Here is a 14,210-nt window from a genome sequence, read left to right as displayed (position 1 = left end):
GAGCGGGGATATACAACTCAAGGGCATCGCTATCTGCCTCTTCCTTTCCTAAGAATTGTGCTTTGGAACTGTGAGAGAACTGAGGAACTTCTTCCTTCTGGGTGAAATTAGAGAGAGTATGCTTCATGGTTGAGGAAATACAGAAGTACTGAATCAGGTAACTGGTTGGATCAAGGTTGATACCGGAAATGCCCATCAGCAGGCCTTTAAGTTGAACTTGCTGTGTCAGTAACAAAAAGGAGAACAAATTTATCTCTGTCACAGCATTTAGAATCACCTTCAACAGGAAGCCCAACCCATCCTTGTTTCCCTTAGCAAAATAAACAAGCACATCAACCTATCCTTCAGAGGTTCTTCTGAAGCTGAAGTTACCACGATTGCCAGCAGGGTGTCCCACCAGGAGGACCCCAAAGAAGTCACCCCACCAAGCGGAGCCCCAGGAGCTTCAGGGCACATCATGAGCAAGTCCTCCTACTCCCGAGCTGCCTGTTTGTTCTGAGACCAGAAAGTCATACATGCCCTCCCTGGCCAGGAGCGAGATTGGATGGGAGCCAAGGACATGACCAGGTGAATATTTCTTGCAGATAAAAGGCATCCAGGAGCCCAGCACAGAGCAGGATTCTAATACTCACTCCCTGGCCTGAAAGGCCCCTGGGAAACGGGAGGAGAGTGTGTGTGCAGGAGCCAGCAGCTCCACAAAACTCCCATAAAATGTGTATCTTTTTACAACGTAGCTGGTGTGTGGTGAGAGGGCAGATTTAGGCTCTGTGACTAAACTCTGCGTGGATCAGGGGCTGTCAAAAAGGTGACAGGGGCTGCTGGCCTCGTGGACTGGGGACTCTTCATCTGCCAGGTGCGGATGTCCACAAGTCAAGCCAAGCAGTAGGCTGTTCAGAAGCTGGCGCAGCAGGCCAGCCGGGAGCAGTGCCCACATCTGCGGGTGGAGCTCAGCCCATGTGGCTGATGCTCAGGCTCACCCCTTGACTTTCCTTTCAGAGGAGATAAGGATTCTGGTTTCCCAATTAAAGAAAAGGAAATGTAACACTCCAAGTCATGGTGACATTAGATGACAGACTTCTTATTTCCTGAGAAAGTGGACTGAGACTTCATAGTCTTCCCTTAAGATTCACGTGGAAATATGTGTGTGATGTCAGAAATAAAACCCAAACAGACTAGCAGACTAATTTTTATCGTACCAGGGAGAGGCTCATGCCAGAATCCGTCTTGGCCGGGTGGCTTGTCTTGGACTTTTCTGGGATGGTAGATAAGTGTCAGACAGGGTGATGTGGAACTGGGGGGTGCCTCAGCCCATCGGCTGACCAGGAAACACTTTCAACGTGTCTGTGTCATTCCAGAGGTCTAGAGGTTCTACTCTCGGCTACTCAACCATGAGACAGAGAGTGGAGGCCTGCAGGGTGTGGATGTGGCCTCGTCACAGGTAAACAAGAGGTCATCCCACACCTGATGGGGTCAAGAGAAAGTGTGCATAGGGGGTGCCGCCCAGGTCTGTGGGAGAGAGTGAGTTTTTTGTGCTGATCCTTTCCTGGAACAGAAAAATGTGGTGCGATGTTCGGGAAAATAAGTTGGGGCATTTTACGACTATCCTTGTTTTCTTAGAGTATGGGCTCAGTCAGGTTCACCCGAAAATGTTGTCAGGTTCATTATTGCCAGTAAAAGCACCAACAGATTTTGTAGCAAATGTTCAAGGAACAGTGGGGTTGACTATAGATTTTCTTGTGTCCCAAATATTAGGTGAAATGTGGATTCCATGTGTGATGAAAAAAGCTAAACTCTGTAAAATATTTTAAGGTATTTATTTTGAGCCAAGTATGAGGACCATGACCCAGAACACAGGTCCTGAGAATGTGTCCCCAAGGTGATCGGGCTACAGCTTGGTCTGATCTGTTTTAGGGAGACAGAAGACATCAGTCAATGCGTGTAAGGAGTGCATTGGTTCAGTCCTCAGGGGCAAGAGAACTCAAAGCAGGGGCTCCGAGGTCATAGGTGAATTCTTAAATTTTCAGAATAGTAATTGCTTGAAGGAGTTATTATCTAAAGATCTGGAATCCATAGAAAGGAGTGTCTGTAATCCCATCACTCTGGAAGGCGCAGGTGGGCAGATCACAAGGTCAGGAGTTTGAGATCAGCCTGGCCAACATGATTAAACCCCATCTCTACTGAAGATACAAAAAATTAGCTGGGCATGGTGGTGGGCACCTGTAATCCCAGCAGCTTTGGAGGCTGAGGCAGTAGAAGTGCTTGAACCTGGGAGGCAGAGGTTGCAGTGAGCCGAGATGGAGCCATTCATTGCCCCACAGCCTGGGAGACAGGGTGAGACTTCATCACAAACAAACAAACAAAAAAGAAGACGAAGAAAAGCAAGGAGTATCTAGGTTCAGATAAGCAATTGTGAAGACCAAGGTTCTTATTATGTAGATGAAGTCTCATAGGTGGCACTCTTAGAGACAATAAATACCAAATGTTTTCTGTTCAGACCTTTAAAAAAATGCTAGACTCTGTGCTAATCACATTGGGGTCCACAAAGACCTGGAAAACGACGAGAATTTTCTACAAAATGCAGATTTCCCTTCAAGAGACAGCTTTGCAAAGCCATTTCAAAATGTGTTAAAGAAATGTTTTTTGGGGTAAAATATTTTGTTTTCTTTCAAAGCCTGCTATCTGTGATGTGATGCTATGGTAAAGTTAGGGTGCAATGTGGTAGCTTATTTCTACAAAGAGCCTTTTGCCAGGCTTAAGGTCTCTGTTTTCATGTTAATTCTGGCCTGTTGTTCCTGAATTCCAAAGCAAAGAGAGTATAAAGAGGTCCATCCACCTTGCCTTCCCATGGTGGCCTGAACTAGGTTGTCAGGATTCTATGGAATCCCCTTGGCTGAGAAGAGGGGGCCCTTCAGTGAGTTGGGGGTATTACAATGTCATTTTTGGTTTGCAGTTATTGGAAAGTGAGTTGGGTAAGGTGACAGGGAAAGAAGTGGGTGCAGGTACATCTGCAAAGATGATTTCTGTGCCAGCCTGCCTTTGAAACATGCTCACGCCCTCACTGCCCCGCATTGCCCACCTGCTAGAATCAGCTGTGGAATGCACCTGGTTTGAGATACACACACCTTAATTTTCATTCTTTCATAGTTGGTCTGATGAATAAAAGGTAACAGAGAACTGTCATCATGTTCAGAAAGAAATTATAAATACCCAGTGGTTAAAAGAGTATAGTCACAAGAAAGAATGTCCAAAATCCTTCATCAATAACAACTTAAAATGTGAAAAGGACAGTAATTTGTTGGTATTTCAAAGATGAATTGAGTCTTTCTGGTATGTGGGCACTTCAGGAAATGTTTTCGTAGCATCAGGGTCTCACAGTACATTGCCTGTCCTCTGGAAAGGTTCACATTCAAGGTCAGGCTTTCTCTTGTTTCGGCAGAGCATGTACGTCCTCCTAAAATTCTATGAAAATCCAACAAATACTTGCTGAATGCAAATGGAGTGCAAAACCCAGGGCACAATGCTCTCTGGCTCCTGCTCAGGTCTGGAGCTGGAGGCAGTCTTGTAAAACAAGCCTTGGGCTGTCTCCAAAACGCTATGGATGGGGGAGATTTCACCAGAACCCTGTTATAAGTAGAATTTTCAATGCCGCAAAAGAAGTAGCACTGGAAGAGAAATTTCCTCAGCAAGGCAATTGACTTTTGTAGAAGGGTGTGGCTCACAGATGGAACAATGGCCAGGGCACACCTGGACAAGGAGGGGAAGGGGCGTTTATGCCTGCTGGAGGTTGCCCCTCCTGCTGTGTCATTGCCCTGTTGGCTTGGGTTAGACCACACCGTCTAGTCTAATTCCGATTCGCTATTTTAAAGGGAGCAGGGGTAGAGCTGGAGTGGCAGGAAGGACAGTTCTGGGCAGGTCAGGGCTGGTAAGCAGAAGTCAAAGCAGGTGACCGTAGCAGGTGACCGGGATGAGTCAGGATGGAGCAGGGGGCCGGGGGAACAGATGTGAACTACTGATTAGAACTGGTGGAAACGTTTACTGAAATTACAAGAAAGTTAAGCTTTAATGCAGAGAATTAAAGAATAGGAAAGCTGAACATACTGACATACTGATTCTTTGAAGAGAAACTTGAGGTTCACTGTATCTACAAACCCGATGGATAGGGGAGCACTTACAGCCCCTCTGCTGCAGCATGGGCTCTTTCTTCTCTGTATTTATGTTTTAAACTTTATGTGACATTTTTCGTCACAGATCACAAGGATAACAACTGTGTTATTAGAGCTTGTAGATATTGTCTGGCTCAGTGTTAATTAACAGCTGATGAGCAAATAAGTCAAGATACTCAGCTCCTAAAAAACTAAGGGACACCTCGTGAAGGCAGTGGGGCGAAAGTGGTTTTGCAACAGCTTCGGAACACCTGGACTTGGGTTGGGTGGGGGACAGGAGAGGGGACTAGAAAGAGAAGGCCCGGCGCACCCTTCCTCTCCGCTAGGCCCTTTTCATTAGATTCTCCATACAGAGCTCATGTTGCCCAGTTGAGTAGGTACCGATGATGGCTTTTGGGCCACTGGAAATACAACATTCAGTATCATATCATTAAGTGAACACACTGGGTAAGAAAGACACAGGAAATGGGGCTTCCTTGGAAAAACACAGTTTTGCCCGTAGTGCTCACACACAACCCATTTTCCCGAGAAGGGCCCTGGTCCCATGTCCAGGCTGCAGACCCACAGCCTGGGACTCTGAGGGCAGTTGACACAGGTGGCCGTGTGGACAAATCATGGCTTCTTGAGAACATTGGGGGATCTCGCTACAGATGTCCGTGGATCCCTATCTTGGGAACTCTGGATACAGTGCACGCAGCCCACCAACCCCAGAGCCCTGGAGGTACCATGCTGTAAACACAGAACTCTTACTCGCCTTACGAGTCATAATCCTCCCAGTTCTCACATCATCAGCTTGATTTTCTCCTTGGCTGAGCCAGTGTGAGTCTCCCATTTCTTCCACACCGTCTGAGCCTTCAGGCCCTGCCAGGTGGCCCCACTGCAGAGAGGCAGGCCTGAGTGGTCACGTAGGTGTGTGGTTACCGGCCAGAGGGAGGGTGGTTGGCCGTCTGGGACACCGTGCCCGGGCACACTCCCTGCCACGCAGGCTGGCCCTGAGCCATGGTGTTTAGGCCAAGGGAGGAGCCCTGAGCGGTTGTTGTCACATGTCTTCCCATGTGTAATGTGCAGAATTCGGAAACTACTTGCTGAAGGCAGGATTACCACGTACACAGCTGTCCGCCAGGGTTCATCCTGGAGTCCAGCCCCACTGCCTGCTTCTTTCCAGCCCATCGTAAACCGGTCAGGACAAAAGGAGTTGCCCAGCCGGGTGGGAAGTGAGCCGGGACCTAAATGATGGGCGACGAGCCGGGACTCACACTGCAGTGTCCACATGGGCTTGATGGCTGCCTGCCTCGGCCTGTGGGGCTGGCAGGGATGAGAGTCAGCCTCGGTCGCAAGCCCAGGGCCGGGTGGTGGCATCGGCGTCCCTGCAGCTGTGCTGACCCAGGCGGCAGCGCCTGGTGCCTAAGCTCCCATTCACAGTTTCTTTATAGACCACCACGGAGTGGAGGTTCTGTAGGGCAGCATGGGGAAGGGGCTCAGCCATAAGAGCGGGCAGGCCAGAGGGCAGGTGGGGCTTAGCTTACCTTGTAGAGTTCTACGTGTGACAATTCCTTTATAAGAGCATGGCTTTCTTTAAAAATTGTATTCTTCTTAAATGAGATGTTCTTATGAAAAGTACAGAAATGGTATATACGTGCATGAAATAAAGGAGTAAACATGCCCCTTTCCTCCCAGCAATTCTGTTGTCCAGAGGAGTTTGATCTCTCTCTCCATATATATATATAATATATTATAATATATATAATATATATTATATATATATTTATATTATATATATAATATATGTATTCACAAACACACACGATAATAGATTCTGTATATATGCACGCTATACATATCTTTATATTCAGATATATTCATATATATTCATATAAATAGATTCATGTATATATGGACACACATGTATGCAAAATGTGTATATGCATTTTTAGTCAACACTAAGCAATAATTTTCGGTGCTTGTCTTTACAAGGTGTTCTCCCTTCATCCTGTCAGGCACCTCCTTTCCAGTCTTTCTAGAGCTTTCCAGCAAAACCTTTCCAAGGACAGTGCAGAGTTTCCAGCAGGCGCTGCTGAGAGCCCCACCCTGCACACACAGGCCTTGTCGCCCGCTGGGAGGGAAGAAGCGTGGCACGGTGGCTGCTCGAGGGACCACTGAAAAGAGCGGTCACTGCACCGTAGCTGGAGGCAAACGGGGAGAACGCCCGAGTCTCCCGGCGGACACTCGCTGGGATCTCAGCAGCCACTCGCTGGGATCTCAGCAGCCACGCGCCACGAGAGCCGCTGGGACCAAGGGGCTTGGAATGGTCGCATCCACCCAGGCGGAGCTATCTTGCCTGGGGACAAAGTTCAAATCGTGTGGATGCGTGTGGTTGCGGGAGCAAAGGCACAAAATGCCATTGGAGACTGTGGACATGGTTTACCGTCGCTGTATCTTTGTCTGTACAGACAAGAACTGATGGAAAAAATGCCAGAAAATCCAGCACGCTCAGCACTCTGCCCCTGATCCGGCACGGGAGACCAGGAGGGCCTCGGCCTCCACTGTCCAATCACAGCCGTGCTTGCCCTCAGGTGTCCAATCACAGCCGTGCTTGCCCTCAGGTGTCCAATCACAGCCGTGCTGGCCCTCAGGTGTCCAATCACAGCCGTGCTGGCCCTCAGGTGTACAATCACAGCTGTGCTGGCCCTCAGGTGTCCAATCACAGCCGTGCTGGCCCTCATGTGTCCAATCACAGCCGTGCTGGTCCTCAGGTGTCCAATCACAGCCGTGCTGGCCCTCAGGTGTACAATCACAGCTGTGCTGGCCCTCAGGTGTCCAATCACAGCCGTGCTGGCCCTCATGTGTCCAATCACAGCCGTGCTGGCCCTCAGGTGTCCAATCACAGCTTTGCGTCCTCCACGCACTCAGCTGGCTCTTTTCCACCCAAGGCGCCACCTGCTCCGGGCTGCGGGGCTCGGGGCTGCAGCCCAGGTGGTGCCTGGGTGAGCCGAGCTGCTCTCTCTGCAGCCGGGCACCGCGCTGCCACCGTGTGGAGGGGGCTGTGGATAGCGTGTGCACCATCCCACACTGCCAGTCATCCCACCTGCTCTGGTTTGGAATCACACGCCTCTCCGTGGGAATTTGTTGGTGTTCTCTGTTTTGCTTAGTTGTTCCCTGTCTGTTTCCCCCACTAGAACTCGGCTTCTATGAGACTGGGGACTCCCGGCCGAGTTGTCAGCCCGTACCGAGGTTTTAGATGCTTTGGAACATTGGCTAAGAGAAACACGTTCTCAAGCCATGGTTGCGCTACTACAAATTGTTCTTCCTTTAAACACACACACACTGCATGAGTACATTTATTTCCAAAATGTGAAATTCCCTAAAGTAGCCAATACTTTGTTCTACTCCCTTTAGAAACAGACACATTCTTCATCTTCGCACTGATAGAAAATCATGTTACATTCAAATTGATGGGGTGTTGCTTTTATTAACAGATTTCAGATGCAAATGTCAAGAAAACTGATATTAATTTGCTTACATGAGAACCTTCCTTAAAAAAGCAAACCATTGATTAGACTTCCCTTAAATGAGTCTTAGCTTCCTGGCAGGCAGTTTGCTGATTTCCAGCGCGGTTCTGCAGCTGGAGGAGCCCGTGGAGCTGCGGGAACCCAGCGGTGGCAGAACGGTGCCATCTAGCGGCCGCTGGAGTCGCGGTTCTCCAGAACAGGCCGCTCTGAGCTCTGCACCACCCAGGGTCTCTGTCGTTTTAACGTCCAATGAGTGACCCCCAGACTCTAGCACAACTTCAGAATCACCTCTGTTCTCAAGCTGACGGAGCCCAGCTGTTAATTTTAAGGAGTGGAATGGTTATGGACCTTTCGAGTCCTGTACACGCACATGTCTCCCGCCTTGGGAGGTCAGCCCTGGCCCAGGTCATGGCTCCAGTACGCACATGGCTCGTGATGTCAAAACCAGCTGTGACAAGCAAGTCAGCTCTGGGTTTCTAGAGGTTGCATTCTCTTCCCTCAGGCAGCCCCATGTCTGTGGGAACGTGTGGGCTGCGGGAAGGCAGCTTCAGGGGTCGGGTAAGATAGTATGTCCCTTTGCTTATGATGAAACCGCTGGGCAACCGGGTCTAAGACCTGCCCTGGTCACAGGAACACTGGCGAGGGCCAGGTGATCATCTCCTTTGAGGAACATTTGATTCTGCCGCAGAGAAAAGGCAGAGAGTGAAATATACTGTTTTTTTTTTTTTTTTAATCCCTTTTAACATAGATAAAGGGAAACAACTAGGAAGAAAAGAAAGAAAAAGCAGATGTAACTGAAGCCACGGTTTCAGAAATTCAATCCCAGAAGAAGCAGGGCTGCTGGAGGGACATGGAGGGAGTGGCTGGGAAGGGTGGAAACAGACTGGGTTTATTTGTGCACAAAGGGAAGCTCCTCAGGAGACACAGGCTGCTGAGAGGGATGGCAGAGCAGCTTCTAGAAACAGCCCCCAGAGCCAGAGAGCGAGTCCTAGAGGACGGGGCTGCTGAGTGTAAGCAACCAAGGGAGAAAGACCAGCAGGCAGTGCAATAAAACATCACGAAGTTCTTCTGATATCAAAATAGAGGTCATTCGTGGGAATGACACACAGGCCGGAACTGAAGTAAATGAAAGTGTTGCCAAAAAGTAAAAATAAGGTCAAAGATGATTCCCTGATGGAAGTGCAGGTTCTCCTAATTTCTTTACACATTATTCCAACTTGTATTTTCTCTGAAAGTCAAAATATCATCTTAGTCGATTAATATTCATTGATGATAACGTTTGTTGGTGAAGTTGAACTATGCATCTAGAAGTTGGCATTTATGCTGTCCTACAGGCTTCCAAATTATCCAAGTCTTGAACTTCTGCAACCCTGCTTTTCAAAGAGGAAACAGGTTCGGTGAGCCAGTGACCCACCTGAGATCACCCAGCTCAGAAATTATGGGATCAGGATGTGAACCCTTTGGGCTCATCTGTCTCCATGCTCAGAATCCCTTTGCTAGACTACGTCACTCTCATGGAAGCATGAGCATCCATGTTTGGTCAATATAGGAAGCTATTTTTTTCATGAATCTTTACTTTTAACGAGAATATGTTAAGTGACAAGAACTTTACCCATTTATCATTGACCATCATCTTCCAATGGTTTGACAAGCTTCCCTGAGCAGTGTTGCCAGCACGTGACATTTACCTGCAAGATTTGCCTTTAGATCTAAACTAGACAGAAATGGCCGACTTCACAGAACTTTGGAAACAATCTCCAAACATCAAGTTTGGCTTACAATTGAATAGAAAAGCGGATTTTCTTATTGTTAGCTATGTTTGGGGTAAGTTGTTTAAAGCTCTAGACTTGCCCGGTCTAATAGGATAGTCTAGAGCCACATGTGGCTATTAAAACTTAATTTTAATTAACTAAAGGGAGATGCAGTTGTGAGCTCAGTTTATCAGCTGTACTTGCCACATTTCGGAGACTCAGTAGTCACATGTGGTGAGTGGCTGCCTTACTGGACAACACTGCCCCAGACCAAAATACTCAGTCACTTCACTTTTCCTGAAGCTCAGTCTCCTGTGTTATAATGGGGCTAAGATTGCTGACATCATTATCATAGCACTGTGGCTGGTCACATGATAGAATGCATGAAACGCTTTGCTTATGGTGAAGGACTATACTTACGTACATTTGTTGTCTTTGATAATTGCTGAACGGTGTTGTGAAACCATATGGTCTTTGCAATACTAAGACTTTGGCCCCAGGATCTTATAATCACATTAGCACTTTTTCAGAAGTTGAACTATGCATCTTGAAGTTAACATGTATGCTTTGTTCCTTAAGACTGAAGTCCACATTCTGCAGTGGTGACAACTTCTGACAGTGTCTCTTACTGTGGAAGATACCATTCCATACACATACAAAAAGCAAAATGTATCACTTTACCACCTGGACCATGTCTATTAGAATTTAGTAAGTAAAAAGTACAATGACCTACAAGATAAGTACAATGACGTGGAAGCTGGTCAGAGTCATGATCTTCCACTCCGTAGAAAATGGATTTTGTGGATCCCAGAGAAGGTGAATGAGTAACATGCTTGCGTGTGCTTCACGGGGTCAGTGATACCCAAGTTCAGTAACTGGTGGCAGGCTTAATGACTAACACACCTCCAGCTCAGATCAAAGAGAGAATGGGACTTACCGGTACTGACTGTTTTTCCTGTACCTCAACTGGTTCCTTGTAGGGAGCTACAAATGTCTGTGTCCACTGATGATTGAAGTTTTCATCCAGCACAATGGAGAGAAGTCTGCGGAACGTCCTTGTGGTTTCCTTTGGGTTCCTGCTTCTCTTTACAGCCTATGGAGGTCTGCAGAGCCTGCAGGTACGTGTTTCCGGTCACCCTGTTACCTGAGCTTCTGAACCCTTTTAGCCTCCAAGAATCCCCGTGGTCACAGAGGATAATGAATTGGAATTTTAAAAAATCTAATTCCTCTAGTGTTTCTTTTTCACTCCACACCAAATCCGCTGAAACACCCAGTGGTTCCCAGATGAGTCCTACAGTGTGCAGTTCCCACTCACGTCAGAATAGGATTCTACAGCAGCCAGGCGGGCCTGGTTCTTGGACAAGGAAAGGAGGCGTCCTGGGATCATGATTTGTTGGGACAGTCTTTGCCTTTGCATGGTCAAAAGGAGACACAGGAAAAGCCATTGTGAATTGTATGGTTCCATGCCCTTAGCTTTGCGTTTAGGGGCAGTCATGTGAATGTAACCAATTTCCCTAGACCTTAGAGACTCCAAGCCCACTCTCTGCAGAACTGTGAACTTGGGCACAATGGTCTGTCTACACTGTAACTCCTTACAGCCTGCTTTCCTCCATAGGTCCGTCAGCCCACGAAAAAGCCTAAGGGCATTCTCTGAAAGGCTGCAGCATTCTTCACATGCACCAGGAAATAGATCTGACACATTTTCTCAAGCTAGTTACCTTCCAAGTCTGATCTTTACCTGGATTCCAGTCTGAATTCCAGGGAATTCCAAGGGCTGGTCAGGAGGGCTATGGTCACTTCCCTGGGTGATTCATTCCCACAGTGTTGTACCCTGTGGACTGGGATAATCACATAATGAAACATTTCAGAGCTTCTGAGGATGAATGAGTGTGGTCTCACATGGTTTGTCAAGAAGAGGAATTAGGCACCTACTGTGTGCGTCGTATGGAACCAGAAGAGCACACCCAGGAGCTCAGATCCAGGGTTTATTATACAAACACTTGGGACCCCTGGAATTCAGGCCCAAATTCTCAAGTCATGTTTTCCTTTGCTGAACTCCTATGTGGTCCCATTTCCGATCAGGCTTACGGAGGATAAAATGGCAGCCAACGGTGACTCCCCAAGTCAAGTGGAAGGGAACACGGTCTCCTTTCTTGCCGCGATGGTTCATGATTTTGGAGTCCTTGCTTCCTTCGCCCAGAGCTTTGTGTTGTTGTCGCAGAATGTTCTTGTGTGTGAAACGCCTGTTGTGTTGTTGGGTGGAACTGAGCCCACGTTGAATGTGGTAGGTGCGTGCTTTCTGGAAGGAGGGCGTCACAAGGATGGGGACTGGTCAGTAGCACTTTCTCTTTAGAAAGCTCTCCTGCTGCAGAAGGAGACCCTGCTGTCCTACGGGCACCACAGCCCCTGGGCTCAGATTCCCAGGAAGCAGTTCCGGTGGATGTGCTGTGGCTCAGCCGCTGTCTGGAATTGGCCTGTGGACTTGGGAGCCAGAGGAAGAGGGCAGGAGAGTCCTGGGAGTGCCCAGGGGTCCCTCCTCTCAGGCTGTGACAGCAGGACCCAAGGCTGCTGGCAAATGTGGCAGAAAACCCTTTGCCTCGGTGACCCCAGCTTGCGGGTGCCTGGTGGGGAGTCACACATGCTGCTCTCTGGACGAGCGCCACGGCTGCCAGCAGCTGCCCGGGGAGGAGACGCGCCCCACGCCCCACCGGCACTTCCCACTCCTCCGGGGCTGTGGGCAGTGGGGCTGCTGTTGTGTAACGTGAGTCCTTTTACCTCAAAAGCCTGGTGATGCAGGAGAGCCAGGCCTCCCTCTCTGCAGCGTCCCCAGGCTGGGGAACAGTCGCCCCGAGTCCTCTTCCCCCTGGGTCCCAGCCCCACCCAGCCTACTGTCCGCAGCTGACCCTGAGCATGGGGACGGGCTTTAACCCTCTAACGGGACAGCTGTCTCTGCTCGTCAGGACCAGCGGGAGCTACACAGACTGTGCAGCTAGAAGTGACTGGAAAATGGCTGTGTCCCACCACGCAGAGGAGCCCTCCTCTGTCCGTGAACCCAAAGGCTTCCACGTGGTTCACTTGGCTCTCAGGCCCCAACAAGGCACATGCATCCCCAGGGCCCTCCTCAGAGCTCAGCAGCCCCAGTGAGAAGACAGGGCCTCATTCCAGGGAGTTCCCATGAGTCCTGGTCTTGGTCTGCACTAGGTCCCTTCATCCAAGGACCGAGGACACTCACTCGTGGCACCTCCTCTGCAGCCGCCACCTCCTCTCAGCCTTCCTGGCTGCTGTTCTGCAAGTTCTCACTCAGCTCTCAACCTGAGATCACCGCATCTCCCCACCCTGTCCAGGAGCTGAGGTCTGGGTGGGGCGCCCAGCACTCCCGGTGTTGGGGACACCCTCGTGCAGCCGGTGCCTGGCCTGTGTCTCCACCAGCAGCCGTGGCTGGCGGGTTCCAGGACACAAGGGCCATGTCCCTGGTCCATCCTGGAACCTCAGGCAGTGATGGGCACTCAGAGGTGGGAGATGGCTATTTGACAAAGAAAGAAGTCAATCATGAGTACTCACTTGCCTCACATGCTTGGGGTCTTCCCATGGGCTGAGGACCCCTTCCAGTCCCCAGGAGGGCGCAGACTCCTCCAGACCAGTTCTGGCAGCGTCTCCAGCCCCATCTGCCACACTGACTTGGTCTCAGTCAACAGGTGCAGACGTCCACAGAGGCATGAGTGCCTCTCACAGCCACTCAGCCCAACACAAGCCCTCACAGGGGCACCCACACTTCCCTGCCTGATGTTTGGACGCCCTGACGGCTTTATTCCGAATTCACATGCACTGTCCTTCCTCCAGCTGCAGAGGCGGCTTCCAGGGCTGCAGGCCTATGGCTGGCGGATCCTGGAGCTGCGGCAGCCTCCAGCCTAGGGGATGCTGAGGACGTGATGGGGCCTCATCCCGCTGTGCCCATCCCGTGCTCTGACAGGGCTGGCTTTGTTCCCACAGAGCAGTCTGTACAGCGAGGAGGGCCTGGGCGTGACGGCGCTCAGCACCCTCTATGGAGGCATGCTCCTGTCCTCCATGTTCCTCCCACCGCTCCTCATCCAGAGGCTGGGCTGCAAGGGGACCATCCTCCTCTCCATGTGTGGCTACGTGGCCTTCTCCGTGGGCAACTTCTTCGCCAGCTGGTACGCAGCCCCCAACCCCGGCCCCACCCCGGCTTCTCCCCACACTAGGATCGCTCACTGGGCACACAGCTTGCATTTGCTCCTGATTACTGTCCATGGCAGGCGTTTTAAAGTGAACCCTGCTGCCCCTCCCCTGCCTCGTTTTGGTGACAGACGGTGCTGGGCTTCCTTCCTCTTTTCCTACCAAGGCTCCTCTGTACCCCCCACCTCTTCCGTCTCCCCCTCCTGATCCCCACGGTGGCGGCTCCCTGGGATCCATCCTGGTCCTCAGCTTTCCTGGCTGGGCGAGGGTTCTAGTATCACAGGGCACTCTAACTCCAATGCAGTCTCGTGGGCACCTAGGCAGATGCCACCCATGGACCAAAAGCTGCCCCTTGCCCACCATGAGGTGGGTATAGCCAGGCCAGGCAGCAGGGTTGGGAGCCCAGCCTGCTCCCTGGTGAGAAGGACCACAGAGGCCGAGCTTTGAGGTTTAAGCTGCACGCCCAGGCCTGGGAACAAGCCACGGAGCAGCGCCTCAAGAGGCCCTGGCTGGGACCCTGGACATGCCGATGGTGACGGCTGCACTTCCTTCTCCCCGGGAGCTGCAGGGTCTCACACAGCACCCCACTGTTG

At 50.3% G+C, this 14,210-nt stretch overlaps 1 protein-coding gene across 2 annotated transcripts in view; it reads left to right on the top strand.

The window, feature by feature from the left end:
• The first annotated feature begins 205 nt into the window (after positions 1 to 205).
• Positions 206 to 14,210, top strand: part of LOC141584218 (protein unc-93 homolog A-like) — a 36,866-nt gene continuing 22,861 nt past the window's right edge. The window contains exons 1-3 of one of the 2 annotated variants that reach the window (XM_074397150.1): positions 206 to 567; positions 10,404 to 10,541; positions 13,414 to 13,595. In XM_074397150.1, the coding sequence (XP_074253251.1) occupies positions 10,455 to 10,541; positions 13,414 to 13,595 (269 nt within the window). In that variant the 5' untranslated portion in view covers positions 206 to 567; positions 10,404 to 10,454. Of the gene's footprint in view, positions 568 to 10,311; positions 10,542 to 13,413; positions 13,596 to 14,210 lie in introns of those variants that run through there. The other variant, XM_074397149.1, reaches the window with a different exon arrangement.

Source organism: Saimiri boliviensis, chromosome 4, assembly GCF_048565385.1.
Source record: "Saimiri boliviensis isolate mSaiBol1 chromosome 4, mSaiBol1.pri, whole genome shotgun sequence".
NCBI classification, from domain to species: domain Eukaryota; kingdom Metazoa; phylum Chordata; class Mammalia; order Primates; family Cebidae; genus Saimiri; species Saimiri boliviensis.
This window is presented reverse-complemented; position numbering and strand designations above follow the sequence as displayed.